Source organism: Haemaphysalis longicornis, unplaced genomic scaffold (genome assembly GCF_048455015.1).
Source record: "Haemaphysalis longicornis isolate Haplotype H1 unplaced genomic scaffold, Haemaphysalis longicornis Haplotype H1 scaffold_3, whole genome shotgun sequence".
In the NCBI taxonomy this organism is placed as follows: Eukaryota; Metazoa; Arthropoda; class Arachnida; order Ixodida; family Ixodidae; genus Haemaphysalis; species Haemaphysalis longicornis.
The window spans coordinates 20,798,247-20,823,273 of record NW_027526335.1 but is presented as its reverse complement, the minus strand read 5'-3'; the positions used below and the strand labels follow the sequence as shown (position 1 = coordinate 20,823,273).

General features: G+C 49.4%; 1 protein-coding gene and 3 non-coding genes across 4 annotated transcripts in view; 3 read left to right on the top strand and 1 right to left on the bottom strand.

The window, feature by feature from the left end:
• Nucleotides 1-13,838: 13,838 nt before the first annotated feature.
• Nucleotides 13,839-13,910, bottom strand: Trnae-cuc (transfer RNA glutamic acid (anticodon CUC)). The gene has a single exon. It is a non-coding gene; the product is annotated as a tRNA-Glu (tRNA).
• A 5,289-nt stretch (nucleotides 13,911-19,199) lies between these two features.
• Trnae-cuc (transfer RNA glutamic acid (anticodon CUC)) lies at nucleotides 19,200-19,271 on the top strand. The gene has a single exon. It is a non-coding gene; the product is annotated as a tRNA-Glu (tRNA).
• Nucleotides 19,272-19,278: 7 nt separating this feature from the next.
• Trnaq-cug (transfer RNA glutamine (anticodon CUG)) lies at nucleotides 19,279-19,350 on the top strand. Its single transcript has one exon. It is a non-coding gene; the product is annotated as a tRNA-Gln (tRNA).
• A 3,979-nt stretch (nucleotides 19,351-23,329) lies between these two features.
• The window catches only part of LOC144174100 (dual specificity tyrosine-phosphorylation-regulated kinase 4-like), a 148,639-nt gene continuing 146,941 nt past the window's right edge, over nucleotides 23,330-25,027 (top strand). The window contains exon 1 of the mRNA XM_077702550.1: nucleotides 23,330-23,655. Within this exon, the coding sequence (XP_077558676.1) occupies nucleotides 23,593-23,655 (63 nt within the window). The 5' untranslated portion in view covers nucleotides 23,330-23,592. The remainder of the gene's footprint in view (nucleotides 23,656-25,027) is intronic.

Below are 25,027 nucleotides of genomic sequence, written 5' to 3'. Positions count from 1 at the left end.
GTTTTTCGGCGGTCGCTCGCAAAGGGGTCACGGTGAAGAGGGAAAAAGGAGGGGGTGAGGGCCCGGTGGGAAACGCGGCTGCAGTTGCTCTTCTCTGATGGGACTTGTTGACTGCCGCAGTTATTTTTGTTGACGCGGCCTGTGAACGCGTGGCGGCTTCATTGGGCTTGCTCCCTTCCAAATGTTTTAGGGGAGAGGCGGTGGAGGCTGCTAACAACGCACGAACTAGACGTACTGAAGTCCCTGTTTTTCAGTCTTCAGAAGTTTCCGTAGACGCATGTCACGCTGTGTAGTCGTTTCGCGAGCCGAACCGCTCATTTCAACAGTCGCAGTTAATTTACGTTATTCGCGTCAAAGCGATTGCGTGGTTTGTAACGTTCGCTGTGCGTATGCAAGCGACAGTTTGGCTGATGTACGTGCGCCCATATGGTTTTATTAGGTTCCCGTTTTGAAACATTTTGCTCAGGTTCGCTAGTAATATGGTCTCGTGTAGTGCCATTTACAAGTGAGCATATAGCCCCACCGTGCTCTACGGCGTGCAGGCGCGGCGGTGGAATTTGCCCCAGCAATGGAAATAAAATATCCGAGTACACCTAAGCACGTTTGTGAGTTGTGAATCGGACATCATAATATCCAGTTCAACGCGTGCGGCGCCTTGTTTAGCCTCGCATATTTTGTCGAAGAGCTCTGTCATCTTGCCGCTGGAGGAGCGTTTTGCTTTCGAATGGCTTTACTTTCGAGTGGCAACCCGATTCGCCGCTTCTCGTTTATGCCACAGTGTAATGAGGGCGCTGACGATGATGGTGAATTTCGGTGGTTGTTATTCCCCTATCTTCACTACTGTGTACAGGCGGGGCGACCACCCCTCGCTAGCAACTATACCGCCGAGTTAAAGCTCGCACTGTGAAAGGCCTTGTGAAAGAATTGTTTTGAATTGATGAACGCCAACGCCAGACGCCGGGATTGTCACTTAAGCTCGCATCTTAGAACGTCTCGTAAAACATGTGGATTGCACATAACGACGTCACCGCACTTTTTGATCGATCGCTGTCAGCTTCATCCGCGTTGCTCGAGATAAGAGCTGCAGATTTCCACTGTGCAACCAACCCACCAACACGGCAATACAGTGACGTCAGTGCAAGCTATCACGCCTCTGAAAAACGCGTCTACAAACTTTGTTCTCGAGTACACAAAGCACGGCAGAGCAGTTCTACGCTGCTGTAACGGCTGCCAAGTACCGGCAGCAACTGGGTTCCCTGCGCCCCTCGACTGTGACCGATACCCTCTCCACGCCCCCCCCCCCCCCCCCCCCCTGAACACACACACACACTGTTGGGACTGGGCCATTCTAGCTCAGTCATCACTGTTCGATTCACTTCACTTTATTTTCTTAATGACCCCACAGGGGGGGTGTTACATAAGGGGCGCGTTGTACGACATAGATACAAAAGCCGCAGGTGCAGATGCATAGATGCATAGATACAGATGCATAGATGTTGCGACGTTGCCCTGCTCAGTCCGCCATCGACGCGGCGCAGAGGAGAGCGATGAAGTTGTCGAGCCGACGGTGATTTTAAGCTGCATTCATATACAATATATACAAAGGTAGCAAGAGCGTTACATGGCTCGCACAAAGGCACTTCTCAACTCAGTGCCTCCGATGAAATGCCGCCGCACAGCCGCTGCTTCAGGGCTGGTTTTATACCCCCCGGGTTCCGCCGCAGCCGCGTGCAGTTCTAATCTTCCCAATCAGGACTATCACCACAGAACAGGGAGTGCTATCACTGGCCGCAATTTGAATTCGGCGAATGCAGGCGAAGTGATTGCGTCAGCCGAGCCACGAATGGGAAAGGGGAGGCGACTCAGCGGCGCCGTCTCTAGAGTCTACTCGTCGCTGCGTGTCTTTTGCGGGCCGGTCGTACCAAGCATGATTTGGTGCGGCCGTCTCGATGGGAAAAGGAGAGTAGACTCGGTGGCGCCGTGTGCGGCACGTCTGCCGCGGGCTGGCTGACCGAGGCGCGAATCGGGCCCACCGTCGGCGCGTCGCCAGGTGCAGCAAATTTGTGTCGGGTGCTCTGGTTAACCGCACACACACGCATAGAAAAATTTGTAAGATCAGACCCGTGTGGGTTTTGGCCTAGCTGTTAACGGAAATAGACACAACGACGCGTAGCGCCCGTCTTGTCCCTTTTTCGTGGCGGGACCTCCCTCTTTGGCTTTTCGCGTGCTAGCCGGTTTTCGTCTTTCTGTTTATCTCTTATTTTGCGGGCTGGCGGCGGTTGCGAGGGGTACGGTTGCGCAATGTTTGCAGAATTCGGAACAGCGGCGGCAGCGTCTCTTTCCAGATGGTTTTAAAGACGATAGTCTTTCTTTGGCCACTTGAGCGCGACAATGTTGGCCTGTCAGTCTGTCTGTCTGTGTCCGTCATAAAGATAATTCATTATTGCAACTTAATATCACGCCCCGCTGTACACATGGGAGCTACTGGGGTCGCCGTTAAGTAGCTTCATGTAGTACATAATGCGCCCTCTCTACAACTGGCCAACTGCCCCGCGATTCAGCCGCGATTCAGCCCGCGATTCAAAACGCGAGTGCGTACGTCCCGTTTCGCTCTCTCCCGTGTACGTGCCTTCGCGCAGTGGGAAGCCCTACGACAATGCACCGTGTAAGACGTTTTCTTCTCGGGCTCCTCTGTCCTGATTTATATGTAATCTCAGTATTTCTAATTAGTTAAACATTTTATTTTTTTCTGTTTAGCCTTTCATTCGAGCCACGACCTAGCTAAGATGTTGCAGTCGACAGGATAATGATTTAAGGCCACGGGAGGACGAACGGACGAACAACCTGGACGGACCGCACCACGACTACGAGAGTGCAGCACGCAGACTGGGGCACCGACGCACTCCACGCCAGCGGTGGTCGACACAGTGCTGACTTCAACGAAACGCTACGTCCTATGCTCTACGAAGAAACAGCAGTTCGTGAGCTCACTACGATTACGAGGGCTACCCTGCTCTGGCCGTAAGGACGACATCATCTTGCGTCTTCTAGAGGACAACGAAGAACGTCGCCATCTCTCAAAACGAACGAATGTGCCAACGCTACTTCAGGCTGCCTCCGACAACAAACGGCAGATGACTCTGCAAGCGGCGCTGTTTGAGAGCAGAAGGCTGCGTGATGAACGAGAAAGTTTTCATAGACAACTGGCGAGAGTCGGCCGCACGTTTTCCCCGGTGCCTGGACTGCACGAGATCCGAGCACAGGCAGAATGCACGACGGCACGCACATGAACGATACGACGCATGCAAAATTGTGATTGCGTGCTCACCGGACCTTTCCCAGGTAATCGCCACGATTACGGAGACGCATCGAAGGTCAGTGCATTTCTGGCGAGATCACGAACACACGTTGCTCTGCTACATCGCCCACGCGCAGGTCATTCCAGCAACGCGCAACCAGACGCGCAACGTACGCAGCGCGCACGAGCCAGAAGGCACCACGTTCCTGGCACCCGCTCTTCCGCTACAGACGTACACGAACGGAACGCTGAGAGCACGGCACGCAACGGAGCCGGTACGTACATTTTCCGCACGTGCTGCCCCGGCGCGGGTCCACGCAACCAACGACATCGCATCCGGATTGGTGGATATGGCCACGACAAGCGAGCAAGACGCACGGCACCCGAAATGCACCATACGTGGCGAACGACCGCACCCCAATTATAGGGGAGTTTCCTAGATAAAACGAGACGCAGAGCGCACGAAACGCACCAGAAGTGACGAACGACATCCAACTTGAACCAGTGGAGCTGACCACGGAGAATGAAATGCACAACGCACTGGAAGCCACCAAGCCGCAGCACACACGGAGGAAACTGCTGTTCGCGACATCCTCCGCTCCCACTGCAGGTGCTATCCGGACTTGGCCAGCGAATGTTACAACCGCAGAAATCACCTGGCCACAAGCAACAACAGACCCAGCGCACGAGGTTCAACCCTACCGGAAAGTACGAGCTCTCCGACACCCGCTGCTCCCGCCCGAGTCCAGCGGACGAACGACATGACACTCGTGCAAGTAGGTCCGTCAACGAGCAACGACACGGCCAGCGCATGCGGCATGTCCGAGCCAGAATTAACAAGATCACCGGCACCCGCGCTCCGATTAAGACTCACACGACAAACACCATTTCGTACAAGAGGACGCAACTGCGAGCAAGCGGACTCGCGATAAACGGATCCTGCTTGTATGGGAGAGATAGCGATTATAGCATTCTCGGAACAACGGGCAAAAGACGAGGTCTTGAGCGATGACACGGACACGGCAAGAACGGCAACGAATGAACCCGATTTAGACGAAGCATCGAATGCCCTGACGATGAAGTCACGCTTGCGACGCCGAGGAATGTGGGACCGAACGGACGGCACGAACTACGCCCGCTTCCCCACCACAACGGTTTCACTTCCGAAACAACCACGGTGACTGCGAGCACGGAGCCGCAACGACTTTGACCGATCAGCCATGCCACCCTACGAAAATGCCCTGCTACCGCACACTAAACGAAAAGCCAAACGGCTCCCGCACCATACGCAACGCACGCGTCAATTCAAGCGACGTTCTCAACGCGCCGAACTATGCCATCCCTACACAGCGCAGCTCGCCACCGGACAAACCAGACGTCTACGCCCCCACATGCATACACGAACACAATCGCCGACGGAAGCGGCGCAACCAACGCAACGCCGTAACACTGTCAAGTTCAGGTCTGACGAAGTGAATCCCACGGCACACGCACAATAAAATCAAGCAGATTTGAAATTCACCGAACCTCAACGAGATGAACACCCTCTTAACGAAGTTTCTAGTATCTGGAACAACAAAAAACAAACGTCAGCATCGAGCATCTGTAAACAAGCGGACAGTGATCTGGATACGAACGGACGTCAATCTATGCAAACGCTTCATTGTGCCTGGGGGCAGGCGCATTTCGGATTCAGAGCACGATTAGGATACGTATCAGCGCGCCCGGAAACGAAAACGGATGACAAGAGCTGCCACCCGAAGACATGCAGAAAAACGCAGTTTACGGCCACGGCCGCACCGACAAGCCCCGAGCTCCCCTGAGCCCGACCCGGCCTAAGAACAAGACGAGACGCCAGGCGCAACGCGAATGCTTACGTTCCGTTTCGCTTTCTCACATGTACAGTGTACTTGCCTTCGCACAGTAAGTCGCCCAACGACAGTGCACCGCGTCAGACGTTTTCTTCCTCTGTCCTGATTTATATGTAACCTGTGTTTTTCTAATCAATCAAACAATTTATTTTTTCTACTTAGTCTTTCATTCGAGCTACGACCTAGCTAACAGTGCAGATAAGTTGATTATCCGTGAGTAATACAAATTGAGTACTCATGAGTACTGATTGAGTACTCATGAGTGCAGAATGAGTAGTACTCATGAGTGCAGAATGAGTAGTACTCGTGAGTGCAGAATGAGTAGTACTCGCGAGTGCAGAATGAGTAGTACTCATGAGTAGTACTCATGAGTACAGATTGAGTACTCATGAGTACAGATTCAGTACTCATGAGTACAGATTGAGTACGAATACTCGTGAGGACAAATGAGTTTGAGTACAAGTGAGTACGATTACAAATGAGTATTTGATGAGTGAGTACGAGTGATTTTGTGAATAGACGAACTTTTTGAATCTGAGTTTGATTGAGTACAGCGTAAATAAAAAAAAAATGTGATTGAGTTTGAGTGAGTTCTTTCTGTTTTGCCGACCTATGTCCAGCGCAGAGTAGCCATAGATTGGGGAGCACTCGGTAAGCACTCCCAAATAATCAATACTAAGTTACCTCTGTCACTGAAAAGAAATATCTACAACCAGTGCATGCTGTCGGTGATGACATACGGAGCTGAAACTTGCCACCTTACTAAACAACTAGAAAGCAAACTTAGGTCGGCTCAACGGGCCATGGAACGAATAATATTAGGAATTGATTGATTGATTGATTTATTGCAGGGTTTAACGCGCCGATGCAACGCAGGCGATGAGGCGCGCCGTAGTGGAGGGCTCCGGATTAATTTTGACCACCTGGGGATCTTTATCGTGCGCCGAAATCTCGTACACACGGGCGTTTTTGCTTTTCGCCTCCATCAGAAAAGCGGCCGCCGCGGCCGGGAATCGAACCCGCGACCTCGTGCTCAGCAGCGCAACGCCTTAGCCACTGAGCCACCGCGGCGGGTTAATATTAGGAATAACACTCAGGGGCAGGAAACGAGCTACTTGGATCAGAGAACAAACAAGAGTTGACGATACCATAGTTCAAATAAAGAAAAGAAAATGGACTTGGGCTGGCCATGTGGTAAGACGAACCGACGACCGGTGGACAATCAGGGTAACAGAGTGGATACCAAGAAATCGGTATAGAAAAAGGGGACGGCCAATAACACGATGGAGGGGTGAAATAAAGAAATTCGGGAGTAAACTGTGGACTCGAGCAGCGCAGGACAGGAGCGGTTGGAAGTCAATGGGAGAGGCCTTCGTCCTGCATTGGACCTGAGTAAGTTGATTATGATGATGATGATGATGGTGGCCGTGTAGTTGTAATTATTGTGGAATTCTCGTCTGCTGTCAATACATGGGCTCCTACGGGAGGAAAACGGACAGCCCCATGTTTGTCCACGGGCATAAAAATAATTCGTCGAAGTTTCATCCAGGTCGTTAACGAGGAAGTATGCTCAGTCGCAAATTACAACCAACCGTGTTTCGCTTCGTTGCGCCCCTTCGACTACGACCCGGTCAAAGCATATTGTCGCTCACGTCGAGTCTCGGCCCCACAGCTGTGGTGGTCGTCCTTCTTCAGAGAGTGGAAGGTCACTGAATTGTTTCTTTCGGTTTTAGTGTCATGATATGTTTAATTGATTGATTGTGGGGTTTAACGCGCCGACGCAACGCAGGCGATGAGGCGCGCCGTAGTAAAGGGCTCCGGATTAATTTTGACCCCCTGGGGATCTTTATCGTGCGCCGAAATCTCGTACACACGGGCGTTTTTGCTTTTCGCCTCCAACAGAAAAGCGGCCGCCGCGGCCGGGAATCGAACCCGCGACCTCGTGCTCAGCAGCGCAGTCATGATATGTTTAGTTGTTCCACGACCATCGGGCTAAGCTCCTTCTTTATGATAACAGGAGCTCCTCTTTGACCCTTTTTTTCGGTGCCCTCACTTGATTACAACTAACGGGTTAATTACGTTTAAGGGATCATACAATCAATCAGTCAATAAAACAATTAATTTTAAGGTGCGTAGGGACAACTCTATGGTCTTAGAGCCCGTAAACTAGAAAGGACAGCTGCATCAGTGTTTTTTTCTGTCTAACGTCTCTTTACACTTTTTCCTGAATACTGTTAATCTATAAGACCTACGAAATTGCGGATATTGAACCGTTCTCTGCAGTTGCTCCCCGAATGATGTTCTTACTATCCTAAAATCTCAAGTAGTTCAAATATTCTGAAATATCGTAGTAATTAGGTCCGCGCAAAATCTAAATCATGAACCTGAAACGAAACCATATTGTCACGTAGCCAAAGACGACGCAGCTGTCTTGAAGGAAAAACAAGTTTATTGGAGCGAACTTGTGCTCCCCTAACAACTCAAAGAATACAGAGGCGGCGAAACAGCAGTCAACGAAGTGACGTGCGCAGACTGGTGCCGGCGAATCGAATCCAGCGGCGTCTGCTCTGCAGGCTTTTATCTTTCGGCGCGAGTGTTTCTCGAACCGTCGATTTACCCTCACAACATTGTAGGTCAAAGAGGATTATTCTAGGCTAGTGACGTTAGTGCGAAACGCTCTCCTTATCAGAATGACATAGAGCCCGTGCGGCATAAAAATAAAGAATGGAACACGCGCTTCGCTTGGGACGCAGATAATACAGCCGGCCGCGGCCGGGCAGTAAGAGCACAACATAAACGAACAATCTCAATGCATGGTTCGCGGCAATATTATCTTCTTCAGCCTAATTTTCTGCGCTGCGCCTTGGCGCAAAGGACTACACTGCCACTTTAACGCTTTAACCACGGCGGTGTTAGATCTTCCGAATAGTGTGCTGTATGTGCTAGCGACGTATTCGCAGTGACTGTGCCTATCTCATCTCCGACGGGCTGCTGGAAATAATTGACGTTAGGAAGGCACACTTTCGATCTGCGCCTCGATGACCGAGACGGTGCACGGTGTTGTTAGCACCAATTGGTATACGGCACACTGCACGCGCCACATTGTTTGTTTCTGCGTTCTGCTTCATGCGTCAGAAACAATGAAATAAGGGCTCTCCATCCCGTGCAGCGAACAGGGTTACATAACGGCGAGCTCTTTAATATGAGAGCCTGAACGCAACGCGAAGCGTTCCCTCGCAACTCATGCTCCGGAGGTGTAATGTGAAACATAGGTAGCATAAAATCAGCATAGAACTGTTACAAAAGAATTTAACCATCCCTTCCCAAAGAAAGTTTAGAGAAGCGCGAAAGCTTCCTCGCATCAAAACTTCGTCAAAGGTGCGTGGAAACCATCGCTAAAAGTGCGTCCAGCCTTCGCTGAAAGTGCGTTCAGTCGATCGTCAAACCGTCAAAGACCCAAATCGCGAACGAATGACGAACCCACGCGACGATTTTTCGCGCACTACGTAAACGCATCTATAGACGGTCTGAATGTATACCGATACATGGTCTATCAGATAAAGGCTTACTATTGTACTCCTTCTTCATGATCAAGCGTGTATTGTCTTATCTGGAATCGTTCCTTTTTCGCGATTTTCAAGTAACAGTTTCGCCATAATAGAATCACGGTTGCAAGCACGCACCGTGTGTCCCGAGACCTTGTCAGACCTTCCCGGTGGACCAACTGGTCAATGAGGAAATGCATTAGTTTTTTGACAGAACGCCATCGTTCCCATTAAGAAAGTTTTCGCTTTAAAAAAATGCAACTCCTAGGCCACCTAAGCGCTTCTAACGTGTTGTGAGTGCGAACGCAGCATGACATCGCAGCCTGACGGGAACGGGTGAGTAGGCCACGAACTTCTGACGGCATGCAGCTGTCCCCGTCATTGGCCAATCTACCTGAGTGCGCGTGTTCCTGTTCCTATTATAAGGTCACCTTAACTTTGAGCGTAACGATGTGCTGAGCAACGTTAAACTCACCGTTTGTTTCCAGGCCACAGCGCGTTCACTAGGTCCGCCTTCGGCCAACTGTAGTCATGAAGCCGTATAGTGGTACGGTGGATGCGAACTCGACTCGAATCCTGGAGGCCCTGGGATCGATTACCGCCAGTCCCAAATATTTCTAGTTTTCTTTTCAACTCAGTTACTTTACTTTTTATTTTCGTCGTATTATTGATGGGATTAGTAGCCCTTTCGCTGCAATGCACGTCGGATGGCGACTTTTTCTCACGTGGATGGCGATTGGGCCACGTGGAAAAAAAATATTCACCAAAGGAGGAAGAAAATATTTAATCTTCAAACATGAAGTCACGTCAGTCCTGTATTATCTATAAACCTTTGTTAATAGTTAAGTTTTCCTCTCTTATAAGCTCTTTTCCAGCGCCCCAGATCCGCCTATCTCGTAAGTGCGTTCCAATAAAATCTGACGTGGGGTATTGACTTTCCGTCATCTTCTGTAATTTCTGTGTCTTCATCATCTCACCGGTAGGACACCTCGCGGTAATCATGGCACACGTCAGGCGACAAGCCATGACCAAGCATGTCAAATACGTTGCACCTTTACAGCTATAACGGACCTCCTAGAACAGCGTTACAAACTGGCACGCTCAAACCGTATTTATAGCTTGACCTTAGCGTTGCAATCTTATCGCCCTTATCGCTGTCACTACTCCCGCCCGTATTCTCGTTTTGCCCACATTATTCGGGGCAAAACATGCACTACTGTAGATATGCCCGCTTGGCAGCCTTCAGAAGCGCGTGCAAGTATAGCTTGCTCGTTCAACCGTTCATGCGGAGGAATTATAGGTCAGCTCACCTGGCATACCGCACAAACTTCGCGGTATTTCAGAGACTAAGTATTATTTTGAAAGAGCACTTGAAACCATTGCTCAAACTATTCTTCCTTGTCTGCAAGTACTTAAAAGCCCCACAACCCTTTAACCTCAAAGACGTTTTTTTCGCGTTTATTTATTGCGAAGCATTATTTGGTTCGTAAGGTAAAAAGCATCACGTTGTGAGTCGCCGATGGCAGCAAACACCCGCACGCCATCATCTAACTGAAATATACCGCAGCAGAGAGGGGTTCCGAATCCAGGTACGCGCGGCGACAGGAAAGTGCCTCAACCCCTACTCCATGCCTCCGCCATGCGGAACATGGCATTCGATGTACTTTTAATATGAACTAAACAGTGACAAAAGGAGCAGAAAGTTAGACCATATTCAGGATGCTAAACTAGCTTCCGTATATAGCTCTAACTCGCTTCGTATCCACCAAGCCTTGCGGCTGTGAAATAAACGAAAACACAACACAACACCAATTTTTATTCATTGTGTTAACTATATTGTCACGTAGCCAAAGACGACGCAGTTGTCTTGAAGAAAAAAACAATTTTATTGCAGCGAACTTGTGCTGCCCTAACAACTCAAAGATTACAAAGGCGGCGAAGCAACAGTCAACAAAGTGACGTGCTCAGGCGAGTGTCGGGGAAAATCGAATGCCGTAGCGTCTGCTCTGCGGGTATTAATTTTTGGGCGTGGGCGTTTCTCGAACCGTCGGATTACATAGAGAACACTGTAGATAAAAGAATTCTATTCTGGGCTGGTGGCGTAAGGGCGAAACATTCTCCATATCAAATGAGATAATCCGTGCGGCATAAGAAAGAAAGAATGGAACATGCACTTCACTCGGGACACAGATAACACAGCCCGGCGCAGCCGGGCGCTAAAAGCAAAAACATAAACAAATTCAATGCATGGTTCGCGGCAATATTCACCGCATCTGAAGTACCAAGTCTAGCCGTTAGTAGAGCTAACCTCTTCACTGTTCCCTAAAGCTTTCCCTCTTTCCTTTTCTCAAGCTTGAATACAGATTAAGAAGTTGCGGCAAACGTGACTTGAGCGTTCCCATTCCCATTGAAAGGTCAACGATCATGCTATCATCACATGTTCGCAATTTAAGCAGAAAGCTATACGCAGCAGATGCGACAACATCAGGCTGCCCAATTCGTCACGTCCGAAGTACAGTGTCCCATCAATCTCAATATCAAATCGTTACTCAGTGCTGTCGACCGACACGTTGGAAGAAGACGCACTCGAAGGTGACGAGACCGACCCTTGGGCGCCGTGAGAATAACAGCGATGTCACTCGTCGTGAGCGTCACCCATCTTGCCCCCATCTCTCATGGGCGCGACCCTGAACGAACAGACTGAAAATTTTTACGCGCTCGGATATACACCTTGGAACATTTCAGACGAAATCCAGCGCATCCAGAAAGCGAGTTCCATCTTGTTTCAACGCCGGAACCAGCGGCCTACGTTACGTCCTTCCATTCACTCACACGGGAGACTCCAGTGACAGGAGCTTCTGATTTCTGTGACAAAGCAGCTACATCACCTTTCTTCTGTACTCGCTGCTCATCTCCCGCAATGCGTTGCTCCCCAAGTGCTGCACAGCCGTCGTGTGTTCTTCAGTGCGACTTCTTGGCGAGTCGGTTTTATGATGAAACTACCAAGTGCAACGTCGGTGCCTGTAACGTTTGATGGGGAAGTTTGGTATACACAGACAGGAACGTGGGGTTAGCCTGGTAACCATGGAATGACAGCCCTACCACGGGTCTACAGGAAGATGGAGAAATGTAGGTGGTTCTTTTCTCAAAGATCAGTCGAAGTACGGTTGAAGCACAGCTTGAAGGCGCGTTGGATCTATTAAATGAGGGACGCCTACTTAGACGGCGGCAAGTTTAGTTCGGTTTAAGTTGGGAAGAAGATAAATCTATGAATCCCGGGGTTAAAGTAACCATGCACTCCAGTCTATTTCGAAATGGGCGAGAGACTTGCGTAAAGGGAGCTGGGAAAGTCTGCGCAGCCCACGCCATTCTTGCATGAACTCTAGAACGGTCGTCACGTGTGACAGGAGTCTTCTAGTTCCGAAAGGTGTCAGCCTGAAGTTGCGCGCGTACAAGCACAAGCACGTTGAAAAAGTCCAACCAGCAATTTATTCGTATACATAGGCTGCGATGAATGTACTGCCGCTCTGAGCAGCACATTGGTATTGCTGCTCATGTCATACAAGCAAAATGAGCGGGAAGGGGGATAGGGAGCGTAATTTTAAGAATGCAGTGAAATCTCGTTGACACGTTTTTCACAGTAACCGGAAAATAAAACTTAATACCCGAAAATCGTATTATCCAAATACGTCAAAAAGAAGCAAAATAAGCATGCTCCGTCAGCAATTCACTTTTATGGGCCAACATTGAAGTATCTGCTCAACTTGTGCTGCCCTCTCTTCTTTTAAATGTCCAGGAGTAAATTCTTCTAAAACGTACAAAAAGAAGCTGCCGGTATTTGTTGCTTTGACAGACCCTGCCTTGTACGACAATCCGTGTCGTGCCGTAAATCGGTGAAGGCAGTCTCCGGATGCTTGAAAGTTTTGAATACCCAAAGAGAGCGCAACGTTGTCAACTGTTTCGCATAGGACTGACCCGTCAAAGTTCACTCCTGAACTTCCATGAACCATGTAAGCAGGATTTTTTCCTCTTACTCATGCTTCGCACCTCGCGTGTGTTTTGCACCACGTCCAAAAACTTGCAGCTTCTTTAGAAGTTACTCTTGCTGACCGAAAATAGTGTTGAGCGTTGACACTCGTAAACCGAGCTCGTTTGCCAATTCCACGCACTTCCGCTCCGGGTTCTATTCGAATTGGCGTACAATTTCCACTTGCGCCTTGCATTTCTTTGACGTCGTCGCAAGCCTGGAAACACGGCCGCACCTAGCAACAGGCAAAAAGGGAACAAATCACTGCGCGGGAAGCACGGTCCATGGAAGAAGTCGGAAAGGGAAGTCGCGCCTGCCGCGAACATTGCGCACCTTCTTCCTTGATTATGTACGATTTGCTCCATGGCGGGGTGCATCGTCTGGCTTATCGTGAGCCTTGCACGGAACGGTTACGCACTGCCGGCGCTTCCGTTCCCTCGGCGTCTCTGCAACGTGCAGGTCGTGGCTTGTTGGAATGCGGTTTGAGCGAGTATATTGAAGAATAAACGTAAGATAACTATAAATGTCGGTCGAGATCCGCTTTCACGATCGTATTATCATATTTTCGGCAAACATGTGATCGTAATAAACACACGAAAATGCATTATTTTTAAGGGACGATGGCCGGGAACGAAAAGAACAACGTATTAGGCCGAAAAACGTAATATGCCGAATCGTATCAACCAGATTCCACTGTACAAGCTAAAGAGCTTTCTGGAAACATGGGAGCAAAGCCAGCAGCACCGCGCACGTCGATCGGCAGAGTAAATCGTCCTTCGACAGGACCGTCCCACCTCCACCCCCTCTTCCGTGGTGGAGACTGCGCGGAAAAGTTTCCCGCACTCTGCTTGAATCGTTTCAGAATGCAGCAACATCGAGCAGGATCAGTAAATTCATTGAAGGACGTAAAGAACGAAAAACTAAAAAGAAACAATAACTAATAACTAGGGGACCGAAATGGGGCTCTAGTTTATTGCAAAGAGAGTGGGGCAAAGTTGCTGTTCCCCACAAAAGTATAGGTCTCACCGAGATTTGAACTCGGATCGCTGGATTCAGAGTCCAGAGTCCTAACAATTACACCATGAGACGAAACACATTTCTGGCGCCGGGAATCGAACCCGGGCCTCCTGGGTGAGAACCAGGTATTCTAGCCACTAGACCACGCCGGCACTTTTCTTTTGCTTTAATGCATGGGAATTTTAGAAAACTTTAGGAAAACTCAGACAAGACACCTAACACACAATATAAACATAACAGGCAGCAAAGGGCAAGGACATCAGTCGAACAAAGATCGGCAGCATTTCGAAACTCGAGCAAGCAAACGCACGCATCCAAAAGAGGCATCCACCCCGGTGGATCACTTTGCGCAGCATAAACGCTCTGCACCAACGCCGCTTGTTCCCGAAAAATGCACTTCGTCGGCCTAGGGGGTTCCGCATGCCGATCAGTCATGCGGCACTTCCACAAGCTAAACAATCCTAAGAGAACAAAAACGTCATATGGCACTTGATTAACATGTTCAAATGGCAGGAAGCGAATGGTGTACGCGGTGATGTCAATGTCCTTTTTAGTGTCCGCTGCAAAACGTCCCAGAAGAACACAGCGTCCCGGTACAACACAAAACAATGATCAATTGTCTCTGGTCGATTACACAGGCGACAATTGTCCGACCAAGGAATAGACATTCCCTGTTCGCGCAGCCATGTCTTAACAGGGAGTGTGCAAGAATGAAGCTAGAAGAAAAATGTTTTTGCATTTGGCGGGATATACCTGCTCATTACGCGTTTTAAAACATTGCTTTTCTGGTGGCCTAAGTAAGGCTGGTGATAAACAGGCACCGGGAATAGACTTTCAGTAAGAGAATTCGTCATAGTTTTCTTTGACATGCTGAACAGATACTCCAAGGAAAACCGCGCGGTAAGAAAGTTAAATGACTCCACAACCTCTTTCAGAAATCCCCATTGAGGCTTCGAATTAACTTCGCCCGTACATATAAGCAAAAAAGGCAAATGGAAACTTATGCGCTGCTGAAGTACAGTGAGTAAAAATGGTTGATCAGCCAATTTGTAGAAATAAAACGAGACATAAGTTGGTGCACAAACAAATGCATAAGCCCAACACCCCCTGCCTTTAAAGGAAGAATCAAGTTGTCCCTGCGCATAGGTTCCCATTGAGAACCCCACACAACTGTTGCAAAATCTCTATGTAGGGCCTGAACTTTTGATCGCGCACAGTGAAGCACTTGCAGCACATAAAGGAGCTTTGTAGCAAGGAAGACGTTACACACTCTTGCACGTGCAAGCACAGAGAGGTCTCGCCCAGTCCATGCCTGCGAACACGGCACCAAAGGGTAAATACGCGCTGCCCTATACCACGTGGCGAAGAATTGCGTGTTCGATAAGCATACTATTATGTTATGTGCCGGGTGGCTACTTCGCTTGACCACGGCGGTTTGCTCCACCGCAGACTTATCCCGCTGCTATTCACAGGAAATATGAGAAAACGGGTCTTCAGGACATCCCCATAGGGGGTGAGGGAAGAGCGGAGAGGACATCGTTTGCAGGGCATTCTGGGAGGGACATAGTAGTAAAGGGTGGACAACGTGGAATTTTCCGAGATTGGGGAAGGTGCTTGTCTGGAGAAGACGAGACGTGTGTTCTTGAGAATGGTCAAGTTAGGTATGGGCGGGAGCGTATCTAGGGCGGGCGAGGCGGTGATGGGTAGTAATTTCATTGTGCGCGACTAGTTTTGTCCCTGGCAGATCTCGCGCCGTGGCAGGGAACGTGACTGGACCCCGCGGCTCGGATCGTAAGCCCTCGAGCCGCGTGTGGGCAGCCTCATTTCCCTCGAGACCAGCGTGTCCCGGAGTCCAGATAAGCTCTACTAGGGGGCATGGGTGGATTTTGTGGCAAAGTTTGCAAGGCCAGCGTCGATATTAGGCCGCTAGCGAAATTTCGAATGACCCTCTTAGAATAAGAGATTACTATTGATGCGATCGGCCTCGTCGGCAGCGCTAACGCAATGGCCGCCTCCTCCGCCGTGGCTGGGTAGATATGTATTAGCGGTCAGGGAGGTGAGCGGAGGGTTAGCGGAGTCGTTAATTGCAGCGATGGCGTAGGCATTGTGGTGCCTATATTCGGCAGCATCATCATATACCACATCGGGTCGGAAATGGAGACGTTTGTGCAGAGGCTCATTGTTCTCTACGGCCCGCAGGATGCATGTTGCGAGGGGTTGGTCTAACGATGAGATTGGAGTGCATGTCGCTGGAGAGGGGAGATTTCGCTTCAAGGTCGTCGAACGGGGTTATTCCTAATTTGTTGAGAATGTGATGCCCAGTGGGAGTTTTCTGTAGGCGGGCAAATAATCGTACAAACAGGCTTCGTCGAGCTCCTCTGCCGAGTTGTGTATTCCAAGACCCTTGAGTCTGACAGTAGCTGCATTGGAATTGAGGTGGAGGGCAGCTTTGTATCTCCAGCGGATGAGGCGATTGACATTCTGCAATTCCCTTTTACTACGGTTCAAGTCGGGGAATGAGTAAGCGATCCTGCTGATAACAAATATCTGCACCAGTCGGATCCTCTCCACCTGCTTGAGCCCCTTGCGACGGCAGCGCGAGGAGAAACAAGGCGTCTCAGTCGTTCAGCTGTGCGTTCATGCCGGCCTGCAAGAGTTGACGACGATGGTGAATTTCGCTGCTTGCCCCCAATGCGATGAGCCTAACATCGCAGCTCATCTCGTCTGGACGTGCCCCACTAACCCTCCACCACCCAGATCCCCTACCCTTGAGCAGCGGGAGCGCGCGTCGCAGAGCTGCCAGCTCGAAGACCAGGAGGCCCTGATCTCTCGGGCGAGGAAGGCAGCCGTGGCACGCGGTCTACCGGACTAGGATGGCCCCCCACAGCTCCTAACTCTTTTTCTCCCCTACCCCGTCTCTGTTGTTTCAATAAACGTCTTCTCTCTCTCTCTCTCTATCTTCCCCTCCCTTCAACTGCGGTATACTGGCGGCGACGACCACCTCTCGCAAATGTCGAGTCTATCCTCGCAATCCGGAACGCCTCGTAATATAGAACGCCTCGTGCAACTTTACGCCTCCCAGGGAGCCGTCCTCCTGTTACGGCCCCCGGGTGCCCCTGTAACAGCAGAGCTGCTTAAGCTTTTAGTTCCGCCGTATAGCGTTACCAGAAAAAAAAATACCAAGAGGAGGAAAAATAGCTTTATTGATTGTCTGAGGGAGGAGGAGGAGGAATAAACTTTATTTATGCGAGCCTTAGGTGCTGCTGTCTGGGCACCCGCCTGGTGAGGGGTTTCCTATACCCTGGCCTGCACTGGCCACTCGGGCCCTCTCTACCAAGCTACGCTGGGAGGAGAGGTCGGAGCTGGTCAGTTGTGCCACCCACTGCTCGTAAGTAAGTTGGGGATTGGGAGTAAGGGACGGGGTTTGTTGACACCCCCATACCAGATGGTATAGGGTGCCAGGATGGGGGCAGTATTTGCAAGATGCGGGGTAGAGGGTGGGGTACAAAAAAGACCGAGCGCGCGTGAACGTGCGCCTCGTGAGGGGCGCCCGGCGTCGGCCAATCTTGCGCGTGAACTTGCACCGCACGAGGAGCTCACAGAAAACAAAAAACAAAAAAAAAACAAGAAAAATACCGAGCGCAACGTGAGCGTGCACCTCGTGCGAGAGGAGCGCCCGGTGTCAGCCAGCTCGACCTTCGAGAACACTCCGCCAAGCGTTCGTGGCGTGATCTCTCGCGGGCTTATTTTTTCGCCAGTTCACGTGCGTTCGCGCTCGAAGTCGGGTGCACAGACGCCGAGCTCGCGCTAGAGACGCCGAGTTCACGAAGCCGGTTGCAGCGGGTTATAGCGCGTGCTAACGCGGTCCACTTTGGGAGAGATGGGAAATGCTGCAGACAAAACGATCCGGGCCTGCCGGTGATGGACAACTTTCATCGGCAAGTTCGGAAATCCATGTGAGGTGCAACAGCCGGGTCTCCGACGAAGGGAGAGAGGCCGCCAGCTCTGCTGAATCTACAGCCTAAGCTGTGCCAATTTTTAACACGAAAGCGTTTTATTCCCGGATATTACACGAAGATTCCGGTGACGTCATATCCGTCACGGAAGCGACGCCAGTACAACGAAGCAAGCGGCCTGTAAAGGGTGCACCCCTGTACACAGGGTCTTCTGACGGGGAAGTAAACTTTAGTACTAAAGAGTGCGTTTTACTTAGGGTTGATCGTTTTCGGTTTTTATATTTTAACACAAAAGTGTTTTATGCAGGGTACCCAAGATTTCACTGACGTCATATCCGTCACGGAAATGACGCCAGTGCACTTTTCCCGAAGCGACCCGCCAGCAGGACGTGCTCGCCAAGCATATCCACAAGACAGCCGCCGACCGGCAAATCATGCTCAGCTGCAGATTTCACTGCACATTTCACTTTCGTGTTTTACTGATTCCTATGACTGAGGTTTTAAAAACCGAAGCTGTCTTTGGTTAGGTTCCCATAGCTTGCGTCCGCCGACAGAGCTGCGTAGAATAAAAAAAAAATCTTGTCATAGCTAGTGTAAAATTCTCTGCAGCTCTCTATAATGTACGTACTTATAAACTATACAGAAATTGGCCGCTGAAACAACTCTATGATTACGCCGAGTTTCATTTACTTGTCATAATTAGTTGGCAGTGAAGTTGTAGACGTCCAGGGGAGGAAACCACAGTTTTGTGCCTCCGCTGTCCCCTTCACACTGCGAATTTCGAGCGAGTTCTGATTGACTGAAAGCCGACAACACTGGCGTAACGCGGCGGCACGAGCAAGCAGGCGTCGGTTTCTGCGATGTCATTGGTCAAATGCCTCGCAAGCGCACCTATGCCATGGTTGAAGCTTATGCTAAATGCTAATTTTTTAACTGGACGCGACCCGGAATTCCCCACCGGAAGAACTGTCAGTACATGGCCGTCTGCGGAGAAAGCAAGGTTACAGAAAACTGCTGTAACTCTTGTTCCATCGAAAGTATCCAAATACAAACTACATGACAATTAGCCGCTAAAACGACTCCAACATTACGCCGGGTGTTTCACCTACTTTTCATAATTACGTAGCTTAATTGACGTGAAGTTGTAGCAAGTATTGTGGAATTCCCGTCAGCACCAATACAGCCTCGCAGCCTCGCTTTTGAAGGGTGGACAGTTGGGCTAGTTGGGCGCAATTCACCACAAAATCAACAGCGTGCAAAATATACAGGACAAGAACACTACAAGACATCTTCGCGCTAGTGAAAGGTTTTTTTTTTTTCGCTGAATGGGCCACGTAAGGCTTCCGTCTTAAATAAAAAAGGCTATTGGTACTCTGCGATACGGCGTCTTTGTGATACTTCAGAGAACATAATAATATATACTTATAAAACAACTCTTTGCCACGCGAAATAACGCAGCGCCTCCTCTACCCCGTCGAGCCGTCTTCCGGCGTGGTCTAGTGGCTAGGATACCAAGCTCTCACCCCGGAGGCCCGGGTTCGATTCCCGGCGTCGGAATGTGTTCGGTCTCATGGTGTAATGGTTAGCACTCTGGACTCTGAATCCAGCGATCCGAGTTCAAATCTCGGTGAGACCTTTTTTTTTTTATCTTTTTCGGAGAAGATGGAAATTCGGAAGATAGACTTTGCCCCATTCTTTTTGCAATAGACTCAACGCCGGTACGTTCCCTACCTTAGTAACTGGTGCTTGTAATCTCTCTTTTTTTTTTTTTTTTGTCCTCTGCGACTTTGCGAAGTTACTATTTTTTATCTTTTTTGAGAAGATGGAAATTAAGAAGAGATACTTTGCCCCATTTCTTTTTTTTTTTTTTTTGCAATAGACCGGAACGCCGGTACGTTCCCTGCCTTAGTTGTGGTACCTGTATTTTTTTTGTTCCCTGCGACTTTGCGAAGTTAGTATTCCTTTTCTATGCTTCTGTACCCTGAAAAGAGTCAAGCAGTGTGGCCTGTGGAGTCTTCCCCGGTGGGGTCCTAGGGGGTCAGCAGAGTAGTGGTTTGGGCGAGTTGGTACATGACGAAGTTCTAGAGCACTGCACTGTAGACGAGGGACAACTACACAACGGAGACATACTGTGCGCTAACTTCCAACTTTAATACCACAAAACCCAACCACCATATATATACCAGACTTATCCAGCAACACGCCTGATTTGTGTTGCTCGCAACATGATGACTACTTCCTGGTTGGTTGAAATTAGGCGTGTTGCTGGATAAGTGGGCTATATATGTAGTGGTTGGGATTTGTGGTATATTACAGTTGGAAGTTAGCGCACAGTTTGTCTCCTTCATGTAGTCGTCCCTCGTCTAGTGCGGCGGTTTAAAACTTCGTCCTATGGGGCGGTATGTAAGGATGTATACTTTGCCGAGGTGCGTGGCGCTTCTCCTTTTAACGCATGCACTTTCAGTAATCTCTTTAGTTTGAATACTTAAAATGACACCACCCTTATTCTACCCCTTTTGGCTCCCCGAGGCGTAACATGAGGTGGGCAGCAGTGCCCAATGTGCTGCTGGTAAAGTGCTACCAGCAAAGTGCTACAAGTAAAGTGCTACCTGGAACTTTTGAATGGGATTGTGTTTGTGCGCACGCAAGCCTTGCTCACCGTAAAAGACACCTGTCACATTTGAAGGACTTTCTGAGACCCTGGCAAGCGTGGTGTGGACGCCGAAGACTACCCATCCCCCTTTATCCAAGTTACTCTCCCATTTTGGAATCAGCACGTCGTCAAGTTTGTTTCGAGAGAAAATAACCGCCTACCCCTCTCCATCTCCTTCTAGTCAGGACTGCCACTCTAGTTTATGCGTTAAAATGTTGCGGCAAAATGTCGGCTCGGTGCGTAAACCACCTGTTTTAACTTGTGTTCTTTGGGTGTAGTTGTATTGATGACATCACTAAGTGTTTATAATTCGCGAGCGTAACTCAAAGGTGCTAATTTAGAGCTTTTGATATATTCCAGCCTCTTCTCAAGTTTTTTTGTCATCACAGTACTTTTGACTCGTCCAGTTGGGTCACCAACATAGCCCGATCGTGGCTACTTCATTCATCTTTGATCTTCTTTATACGTAGTTTCTTAAACTGCGGAGAGAGTCAAACAAATTACGCTAGTATACTTAGTAAACCACATCGTTCTTCGATCTTAACTATCTTACCTCCGTGATAACCAGTGATAACACCAGCGCATAAGCGTTACTCTTTGGCTCATAGAGTGTGCGGAAGTCACCAGATGGACTTTTGTCTAAAAAGTTTACGCCCAAAGGACGACAGTGGTAATGAAGGTGATTCGACGTATCCTGCGTTATAAAGGGAGCTTCTTTGTGAACTATCCAGCTCCGCAGTGCTGGCAACATTGTAACTCATACTTTTTAGCAAAAGCAGCAGCGCGAATGCTCACAAGTGTCTATGTGGACGGGCAAGTCAGAATGTTTGGCGCTCCGCATAGGCATGCACCGTATACAGGGTGTCCCAACTATCATGCACCAAGTTTTAAAAAAAGAGTAATGGCGTAACTCGAAGAAAACCTAGTGGATAATGTTTGCAGTACTGTGAAGAAGCGGTGACTAATTTTTTCGTTAATGAGACTTAACTAATTATTTGTAATTAATTATCTAACTCGATAATTACTGTCCTAATCACTGAAGTGTCAATGAGGCATTTGTAGGTATCGACGAGGGGCATCTAACTGCGGTATTTTCAGCGACGAAATAATTGCGTACTCATTTATTCTGACTGATAAAGAAAACCCGCGAAATACGAAAAATACCACGTGACGGCGCATCCGCGCGCATCCGCGCGCATTGTAAAGCAGCGTCCCCAAATAAGCTGATTGAAAGCAACTGCTTCGCGTGTTACCCGCCCGAAGAGACAGCGTATCACCTTGATAAGGCGCGTGTGCAGATAAGGCACAAACTCGGTGGCGATTTCTTCTTTCTTTCTTTTGTTTATTTCATTCTGGCTAATTCAGAGGCAGCCTGTTTGAGGGCGTTGCTTTACGATGCGCGCGGGCGCGCCGTCACGTGGTATTTTTCATATTTCGCGGGTTTCCTTTATCAGTCAGAATAAATGTGTACGCAATTAGTTCGTCACTGAAAATACCGCAGTTAGATGCCTCTCGTCGATACCTACAAATGCCTCATTGACACTTCAGTGATTAGGACAGTAATTATCGAGTTAGATAATTAATTACAAATAATTAGTTAAGTCTCATTAACGAAAAAATTTGTCACCGCTTCTTCACAGTACTGCAAACATTATCCACTAGGTTTTCTTCGAGTTACGCCATTACTCTTTTTTTAAAACTTGGTGCATGATAGTTGGGACACCCTGTATATTTAACGTTGTAAATATCAGCAGCCTTTAAAAAACACGCCTCACTGCCTACATAAGTTTCCCGAATTTAAAATACCCGACATGCTTCTCAGTTTTTGCAAGGCATTTGAACCGAAAATTGGCAATGCCTTCGGACGTCGAAGCCCCCTTTTAACGAGGCAAAGCTATTGAATTGTCCTCTGGTTTCCATATATGTATGACCCGAAACCAACAATCAATAAAAGATTCTATAATTATTGGCCCTTGCACTTTCTTTAGTTGAAGCTGTGTTGTTGATTTTTAATCCTCAGCACTTTTACGCATCACAGTTTCTTATCTTTAGTGTAGTCATAAAGTTTTATACGTTTTCTTTTTAATTTTTCATAGTTGGTTTAGTTCCCCTCTTTATTTTGACTTAGATTGTGGCCCCCTCTTATACGCTTCGCACAGTTCTAGGCCGTGGTTTGTAAAAATTTGCACATTTTTTTTTTCAGGAATCCAGAACTACGCTCTTGTATATGGATTCAGGAGCTGTTCTTAGAATTTATGAATGTGATAATTTGGCGAAGTAAACACGTGCTAAATCAGAGTGTCATAACAGAATTCCAGAAGGCGTCTACAGAGCCTTCCTAACCCTGGTTTCTCCCTCAACCCCGGTTTAATACAACTGATCACTTGGATCACGGAATTGAAGGCAATTTAAGCTCTGGCACTGGTTCTTGTTGCTACATGCACCCCCGCTGTAGGGGATTTCTACCCTACTGAGCCCAGCCGTTTCGAGCGGTATTTCCGAAACATGAAGCCTGAAACCGGCGTCGGCCAATGCTGCCATGGGGGCCTGTCAAAATCGTCAGCACCGTGGGGCGTCGGTCAAGGTAGGCTCACACAAGAGAGCTGGCCTTTCGAATAAGGACTGAGACTATAGCGCATACACTATACTAAGACGCATGGACGTTGGCGGGGAGCGTTCACCCGTCGATAGACGACGCAAGGCCGGCAAGGCCACCTACAGATAAGGCGCTACAACCAGCTCAACAGGAGACCGATGCCTCGTCTTGACGTCTGCTCCAAGCGTCGCAAGGTGGCGCCAGGAGCACGGGCCGGGTCAATACAAAGGCTGCTTTTTCGTTCGGTACAGAAACAGGCTGCACGACCCGCGTGCCTGCGTCTTCATCGCTGCGTTCAGTGGAGGAACCGCTCGGGCATCTCCTGAGACGCCCCTGGCGGCGAGCTTCGTTACGCGGCAGTCCGGGAAGGAGGTGAAGTGCCCGGCGAGGGGGAGGAGAGAGGAGCCGGAGCGGGGGAGAATCGCGGGTGGGCAGAGATCGAGCGGCAGTAGCGCGTGGCGTTGTCCTGTGGCGGCAGCGCGGTGTGACGGCGGTAGCGCAGCGGAGAAGCGAGATGAGCGCCTGAGCATCAGCGGCGGCCCCTCCTCTTCGGTCCAGCTGGTCTCTTCCCACAGCCCATCGGGAGCGGCGTCGGCGGCTGCTGCGGCGTCGGCGACAGCGGCGACGAGATGGCAGAACAAGTGTGCTCCGAGCGTCAGCTCCCGCACATCCAAAAGGATACCCTGTTGAAGGTAGGCACACTCTCCGGATTCGAGCAGGGCTGTCGCTCACTCCTCCCGGGCTTCTCTTGACCGCTTGGCGTTCCGCTTGTACAGCATCTCATCACTTATCCTCCTTGGCGTATTTTTTACACTTCTATGAAATCAAGTTGTGGCGAATGGTTTCTTAGAAAAAAAATTTCTCGCTCACTCACCCTTGTCAGAACGTAATAAAGTTGTTCGGAAGAGGTTTTTTCACATTCCTTTTATAACGTTTGATGCAATCAATGCAGAACGTTCCTTATTTAAAAAGCGCCTTCATACATCTTTTTGTTTGTTACGGTAAAAGTAGTAGCAATAGACGCAACAGATAATTGTTCGCGTCGTCGCATTGCGGGAAACGCCTGTTCTTGTAAAATCACTGAGAAAAGTCGAGCAACAGGCTCATCGAACCAAAACACGTTGTTTTTAACACCCGTGCATCACTATCCGCAATTTAAATGTTCGGTATTTTCCTGCTGTCATAGTCTCGCTGGCTCGAGAAATAAATCCCGACGTTTTATGCACACCCTAGGCTTTCCTTGTTTTTCGCATTACAACGGGGGCCCGCGAGTTTTTCCCCCTTTCTTTTTTTGAGCCCGTACTGGGACCGCAATACGAGATGCTCAACCATCGTCACACTTCTCCCGTCGAGGCCGGCGCGTTACATCACCGCGGGTTATAGCATCACTTGCGGAATTACTTCCTCTTAGCATCGCCCCAAGTAAGAGCCGCGTTAGTCCGCGTCTGGTCAACGCTGACCGACCTATAAAGCCGTCCCAGACGCCTGCCGAAAACGAGAACAAGATAGCGTGGAACCACATTCATTGCAGCATTCGCCGGGTTGTAATGGCCCCTTTTCGCACTGCTTCGGCTTCATCGAGTGTACGGCGCGCTAATGTCTTTCTCGAGACGTCCGCGAGAGTCAAACACAAACGAGACGCAATCGCCGGGGAGTCTTTTTATCGCGCGAGTCGCAGATTACTATTCGATCACTTTGAGCGGAAAATGCGCGGTGCTGGCTGCATGCGCTGCCGTATTCCATTAGGAAGAATTATGGCTTGGAGAGAACAGAAGCTGAGAACCGCGCGCGCGAGTTTGGTGGTAGCGGAGCTGCCCCTGTGGTGCTCTTGTGCGCGGAAGTTAGTTGGACGTTAGACGCTCATTTATAATCGCACGCCTTTCGCCTTGCCGCGTTGGTGGTGCCGCAATTATCAGTATTAACAGCTCTGGGTTGGCTATCACTGCCTGGACCAGATGCACGCGATGTTTGTTTTTCGTTCCTCCTGGATGGTTTGCTTCGATTGTGCGAGGCCGCCCTTTTCCATTGATTTAGAGATTCAAGCTTGTGGCACCACATGTTTCG